The sequence below is a fragment of the Bidens hawaiensis genome, unplaced genomic scaffold (genome assembly GCF_021521415.1).
Source record: "Bidens hawaiensis isolate Kalapana, Puna unplaced genomic scaffold, B.hawaiensis_p1.1 tig00023907_1, whole genome shotgun sequence".
Lineage (NCBI taxonomy): Eukaryota > Viridiplantae > Streptophyta > Magnoliopsida > Asterales > Asteraceae > Bidens > Bidens hawaiensis.
Genome location: NW_027493762.1, coordinates 54737 through 62285, shown reverse-complemented (window position 1 = coordinate 62285; position 7549 = coordinate 54737). Strand labels below are relative to the sequence as shown.

The 7549-nt window shown below is 36.2% G+C and overlaps 1 protein-coding gene across 1 annotated transcript; it reads left to right on the top strand.

Annotated features, from left to right (window-relative positions):
- The first annotated feature begins 4519 nt into the window (after positions 1-4519).
- Positions 4520-5652, top strand: LOC143568312 (uncharacterized). Its single transcript, XM_077054497.1, has 3 exons — positions 4520-5130; positions 5179-5288; positions 5330-5652. The coding sequence occupies exons 1-3, from the start codon at positions 4520-4522 to the stop codon at positions 5650-5652; spliced, it is 1044 nt and encodes a 347-aa protein (XP_076910612.1).
- Positions 5653-7549: the final 1897 nt, after the last annotated feature.

Here is a 7549-nt window from a genome sequence, read left to right as displayed (position 1 = left end):
TCTCGGGTTTTGCTTCATCTTCACGATAATGGTTCCACAATATTCATTTAAGTTCTCATTACTTGTACAAAACTAAACAAAATAATTATATTCACATTTCATAATTAGTAGGAGTGTGTTGTGGCAGGTGTGATTAAAAGCGGCAAATTAATCCTGAGCCAAAAAAAGTCAACTATTATTCATATATATTACTTTAATTAATAAATAAATAATAATACGTAAATAATAGTCAATATTAAAATAATATTAAAATTAGTTGTCATTATTCATATATATTACTTTAAATAATAAATAAATAATAATAATAAATACTCAAATAACATTTATTATTATTCGTATATATATTACTTTAAATAATAAAAATAACAAATATGCATTTATGGATGTTATTTTTTAAATGGCGGAACTTAATAGGGGTGAAGAGGGGTTCCGATCCCCCTCTTTTCGGCTTAGAGCTTATAAATGCAACCATATATTTTCGATAAATACAGCTAATATGCTATCAATAATATTTTGGGCTCGGAAGTAGGCCTGTAATCGAACTGAATGTTCGGTGAACTATAAACCGTTCGGCGGAAAGTTCGTTTATTTAATAAATAAACGAACGTGAACAAAAAATTTGTGTTTGTTTAATTAAACGAACGAACATGAACACATGTTCTGTTCGTTCGTTTATGTTCGTTTATGTCTGTTTATTTATGTATTAATAGAAAATAATTAAATATTATCTAGTTAGGTCATCTGCTTAAAGGTTTTATATTTGTTAATTTGTGTTCATTTAAGTATTTTCATTTAAGTTCATACATGTTCGTTTATCTTTGTTCATTTATGTTAGTTTAGATTTTAAACAAACGAACAAAAATGCCCATTTTTAAATCAACGAACATGAACATAAATATTTGTTCGATTAAGTGTCTGTATTCTTTTAAAGTTAACTAAACGAAGACGAACATGCCCTTGTTCGTGTTCATTTGATTCAGTTACAGGCTTTTATTATTCACATTGATGAATACATCGGTCTCAATCTCTAGGCTCTGCCAATTTTGTTTGTGTTCGTTTGTGTTCGTGAACCGTTCGTGAACATATTAATTTCCTTAATAAACGAACATGAACAAAAAATCTCGGTAAGTGTTCGTGAACCGCTCGTGAACACATTATTTTCTTAACGAACGAATATGAACAAGGTTTTGTTCGTGTTCGTTCGGTTCGTTTACAAAACAAAACAACTAAAAGAATTGGTTATTTGTTTTGTGATTTTTGGTTTTTATTTAGTTAAAAAAATATTGGTTACTTATCTGTTTGACTTTAATATTAATTTATAACATATAATACAAATTATTACCATTTTAAAGGAAAAAAAACATGTTATTTTACGTTAGGCTTACCAAAACAGCATATACAGATTTCCAATTACTTCGAATTTTAAGGTTAAATTGATTAGTTCATCTTTGTCAGTTGAATCTGACAATTAATGAAACAATCATTTTTTTATTAAGAAGTATAAGATTAGGGCAGCAGAGGCATAGCTAGTGGGGGTTGTTTTGTTTTGGCGTTTGCTAGTTTTGGTTCATAACTAGTGCTTATACCCACGCGTTGTGGTGGGGTGTAAAGCCGACTATTACACTCAATTCACTTGAAAATATGAAGTTAGCACCACCACTATCGTCTTTGATAGGGCTGTAAACGAACCGAAAGAATACGAACAAGGCCTTGTTCATTTTGTTCGTTAAGGAAATAATGTGTTCACGAACGGTTCACGAACATTTACCGAACGAGATTTTATGTTCGTGTTCATTCATTAAGGAAATGAATGTGTTCACGAACACAAGTGAACACAAATTAAAATTAATAGAGCCTAGAAATTGAGCCGGCGTATTCATCAATGTGAATAATAAAATTCTGTAAACAAATCAAACAAACACACAAGGGTATGTTCTTGTTCGCTCATTTAACTTTAAACGAATACGAACACTTAATCGAACAAATATTTATATTCATTTTTCAGTTATTCAAAAAAATGAACATTTGTGTTCGTTTATGTTCATTTGTTTATAATCTAAACGAACATAACTGAACAAAGATAAACGAATATGAATGAACATAGATGACAAATGTAAATAAACACAAACAAGCATAAACGAAAGTAAATAAAAACACTTAAATGAACTCAAATTAAAAAAATGTAAAAACCTTTAATTAGATTACTCATCCAGATAATAAGTAATTATTTTCTCTTAAAACATAAACGAACATAAATAAACAGATACAAACGAACATAAATAAACGAACATAAGCGAACGTTCGTGAACATAAATGAACGAACGGAACGTGTGTTCATTTTCGTTCGTTTAATTAAACGAACACAAATATTTTGTTCGTGTTCGTTCATTTATTAAATAAACGAACATAAACGAACTTCCCGCCGAACGGTTCACGAATAGTTCACGAACGTTCGGTTCGTTTACATGCCTAGTCTTTGGTCTTTATCCTTTCTTCCGCGGCAAATAACTTTTGTGAATCATTAAGAGAAGCCTCTTGTTGCAGTGGGGTCATAAACCAAGCCAAGTAGCACCAATGCCACACCAACGCCATCGCGCACCAACACTCGAAAATCCTGTATAAAAAAAGAAATAATAAACAAAAAACTAAACCAAATAAAAGGTAGACGTAAAAACGTTGAACCACGTACGCAAAATGTAAATTATAGGAAACAATAACTAAGGTGATCTAGGACCGCACGCTGCGACATAGTTGAACCACACACGTACATTGTTGCGTGAATAATAATAAATATTCAAATAATATTAAAAATTAGTTATTATTATTCATATATATCACTTTAAATAATGATAAATATTCAAATAACATTTATTAGCTCATTTTTGTCGGTTGAATCAGTCAATGAAATAAACATTTTTTATTAAGAAGTATAAGATATAGGGCAGCATAAGTTTAGCTAGTGGGTTGTTTTGTTTTTGCGTTTGCTAGTTTTGGTTCATAGCTAGTGTTTGCATCCGCGAGTTGTGGTGGGGTGTAAAGTCATTTATTACACGTTCACTTTATTTGAAAATATGAAGTCATCACCGCCATTATCATCTTCGGTCATTATTTTTTCTCCCGTGATCAATAACTTTTGTAAACCAATAGAAAACCCTCTTGTTGCAGCAGGGCCATAAATCGAGCCAGCTAGCACCAATACCACACCACCGCCATCGAGCACTACACTGGAAAAACTTGTATAAAAAAAGAAATAATAAACAAAAAAAAAGTAAACCGGACAAAAGGTAGACGTAAAAACGTTGAACCACATATGTGAAACATAAATCGTAGGAAGCAATAACGAAGTTGATTTATGACCGAACGTTGCAACATAGTTGAACCACACACACACATTGTTGCGTGTTAACTCGCAAAATTTAGACCAAAATGTAAAACGAAAAATTCATTAAAGATGAAAAGTGTAGGGGACCAAAGTTGAAAATAAAAAACGTTGAGGTTAAATTGTAGAAGATGTAAAAGTATGAGGGTTAAAAGTAAAAAAGATTAAGTAAAAAAAAGGAAAAAAAAAAGAAAAAAGAAACCTAAATGATTACAACCATTTAAGCCAAACTTACAACTAAGTATGTCTACCATCTCCCACAATTGTATATATATTAGTTGTGTACCGATCGAGTTGTTGCGGGAATAGTACCAAGTTGTTAGATGCTTAGAAAAGTTTACATGCCAAAATTTTGGATACCAATCACTACAATACATCAATCTGATATCTTCCAAAACAAAAATATCAAATTTTAGAGTAAAAGCAAGCTTTGGCTATGTCTAAAGCCGATAAACTAACTACTTTACGTATTTGTTCTTCTCCTCTTCCTTTCCTTAAAGTGAACCTGTTATTAACACACGGGTAGGAGCCACCAAAGGTTTACATTGATGGCTAAAACCAAAGTATTTGTATCATATAAATATATACGTGGTTGTAGAAGCATGAGCTATGGATATTATCACTAGTCAGTTTGATTCGAGGCCCGACAAACATGAGAGAATCGTTTACTTTAGCCACCACCTGATTATAGATCGCTGCAACTACACTGATGATTTCATTTGCCTGCAACAAAGTGTTGGTAATTAACCGAGTCGGACCTATAAGGTTCGGGCCTATGTATTCCATTATGGTTTATGGAGTTAAGAGGCTAGTTGGTGGTTGGACATAATGTCAAGTAGTTGGCCATTAATGAAGTAGTTGCCATAACTAATGTGGTTGGACATTTATGTCAAGTAGTTGGACATAAATGAATGTAATTGGCAAGTTGGCTAACTAGACATTCATATTTCAAAGTTTGTTGTATTAAGGTTTTGAGCTAGTTTCCTTGATATAATAATAAGTGAAGTTTGATATATTTCTTTGTTCGTTTATTGATTGGCTTATGACTTGAATTGGTATCAGAGCCGTTCAAGGACCAATCAATAAGCGTTCTTCACCGCTGAAACAAATTAATTAAACAAAGTCATTTTTGATCAAGTCATGGTTGACTCAGCACCATCGCCGTTGACCAAGGAGGGCAGCAGCTCGGGCTCATTTCAATGCCCAATGTTAACCGCAACAAACTACACCGTATGGGCACTCCGCGTGAAGGTTATTTTTAATGTACATAGCGTATGTGGTGTAATAGATCCCGGTACGGTTGATGAAAAAAAAAATAATGCGGCGACCGCTATACTTTTCCAATCTATACCCGAACAACAGATTTTACAAGTCGGCAGTCTGAACTCGGAAAAAGAGATGTGGGAAGCACTCAGAACCCAACATCTAGGTGCCGAAAGGGTAAGGGAAGCAAGGCTCCAAACATTGGTAGCTGAGTTTGATGCCTTGAAGATGAAAGATTCAGAAAAGATCGATGATTACGCAAACAGAATATTCGAGATCTCTTCGAATTCTGCCACGCTCGGGGAGACGTTCGAGCAGCAGAAAATTGTTAAGAAATTTCTCACAAGCTTACCTCGTCGATTTGTTCATATTGTTGCTTCGCTTGAACAAATCCTAGATCTAAAGACGGTTGGGTTTGAAGACGTAGTGGGTCGGCTCAAAGCTTATGAAGAGCAAACCAAAGATGAAACCCCAATCCGTAGATCAAGGTAAACTGCTGTTTCATTATTCTGATAACCGAAATATGAATCAAGTAGAGGAAGAGGACAAGGAGCAAGTAGAAATCGGAGTAGGGGTCGAGGTCGAGATAATAGCCAAAGCCGGGGAATCCGAGACAACTTCAAACAAACCGATGAAAAACATAAGGGTAAAGATCAGTCAAAGTTACAATGTTACCGATGTGACCAGATGGGTCATTTCGCTTCCTCGTGTCCCGAACGAAGAAAGGAAGCAAGTCTACTGATGCCAAAGAAACCCTAATGATGCTACAACAAGTAGATGATTCGGTCTACTTAAATGAGGAGAAAGTTTTACCAAGCCGGTACCAATCCGAAGGACCGGAAGAAGGGATTTGGTACCTTGATAATGGTGCTAGCAATCACATGACAAGAGAGCGGTCATTCTTTTCTAAGCTTGATGAAAGAGTGGTAGGCCGAGTCCGTTTTGGTGATAATTCCAAAGTCAAAATTGAAGGGAAAGGCTTATGTTGCATTGCAACAACGAGGAGGTAAAACAAATCACAAATGTTTATTTTATACCTAGTCTTCGGTGTAATATTTTGAGCTTGGGTCAAGCTACGGATAATGGGTGTGAGGTCCTTTTAGAAAAGGAACAATATTTGGATGTATGATGCTAGCGGTAGGCTAATCATGAAAGTACCAAAGACGAACCGACTTTACAAGGTCAAGATGCCTGTAGCAAAGAACATGTGCTTACACATAAACGAAGACCCGGTTTCTCAAACATGGCATGACCGATTAGGTCACGTCAATTTTGACTCATTGAAGTCAATGGCTAGCAAAGAACTGGTGGTTGGGTTACCGACTATAAACCCGACACATGAAGTGTGTGAAGCTTGTCAAATGGGAAAGCAAACGAGGGACTCGTTTCCAGGCCAAGCCTCGTTTCGGGCTTCAAAGATTTTGGAGTTAATATATGTAGATTTATGTGGTCCGATTACCCCTCCCACTTTAACTGGAAACCGGTACGTATTTGTTTTGATAGATGACTTTAGCCGATACATGTGGTCATTCATGTTGAAAGCAAAAGACGAAGCATTTGGTATGTTCAAAAGTTTCAAAACAAGTGTAGAAGCAGAGATCGGAGTGAAAGTAAAAACTTTTCGCATGGATCGGGGTGGAGAATTTACTTCTCACGAGTTCATGGAATTTTGCAAGTTACACAGGGTAGCTCGTCAACTCACCGCCCCATACACACCTCAACAAAACGGTGTGGTGGAGCGAAGAAACCGAACCTTCATAGAGATGACGAGAAGTATTTTGAAGGCTCGGAATGTACCACAAGTTACGTGGGGTGAAGGGGTTAGACATTCGACTTATGTTCTAAAGCGAGTAACAACCCGAGCGGTAAAAGACATGACTCCATATGAAGCGTTCAAAGAAAGGAAACCGAATATAAGCCATCTAAAGGTATTTGGTTGTATTGCATTTGCAAAAATTCCGACCCAACACCTAAAGAAACTCGATAATAGGAGCAAGAAATTGGTGTATCTTGGAAACGAGCATGGTTCCAAGGCTTTTCGTTTGTTCGACCCGACCACAAAGAAAGTTGTGGTGAGTCGGGATGTTAAATTTGATGAAGGGAAAGGGTGGAATTGGTCATAGAATTCGAATGAAACGGTTGATGGGCGTGTTTGGCAAGATTTTGTTATCGATTGGGGAGAGGAAATTGTGCAATTCGATTACGAAAACGAGTACGAGTTTGTTTATGAACCAAACAACAGCTCGAGCTCATCATCTAACCTAAACAACAGCAGCAACTCAGTTTCGGATCACGATTCAGGTTCGATACTTAGAAGGTCCATACGGTTGTCGGTTCCACCTAGATACCTTGATGATTATGTACTCGATGAAGATTTAATGCTTTTAATTGAAGACGAACCTACAAAATATGAAGAAGCAAGAGAAAGTAAAGAGTGGGTTCAAGCAATGAAAGCCGGGTTGGATTCGATCGAGAAAAACAACACATGGAAGCTTATGGTTTGTCATAATGGGGTGAAGCCGATTGGGGGTAAAATGGGTTTTAAAACTCAAGAAAAATCCGGACGGTTCGAAGGCACGATTAGTTGCAAAGGGGTACGTACAACGACACGGGATCGATTACGATGAGGTGTTCGCACCCGTGGCTCGACTCGAAATGGTTCGACTTATTCTAGCCCTAGCCGCGAGTGAAGTATGGGAGGCACATCACATGGATGTAAAATCCACCTTCTTACACGGTGATTTACTAGAAGAAGTGTTTGTTGAACAACCGGATGGGTTCGTAAAGGAAGGAGAGAGTCATAAAGTGTATAAACTCTCAAAGGCTCTTTACGGGCTAAAACAAGCTCCAAGAGCTTGGAACTCAAAGATAAATGGAGTTATAAGTGAGATGGGTTTCGAAAGATGT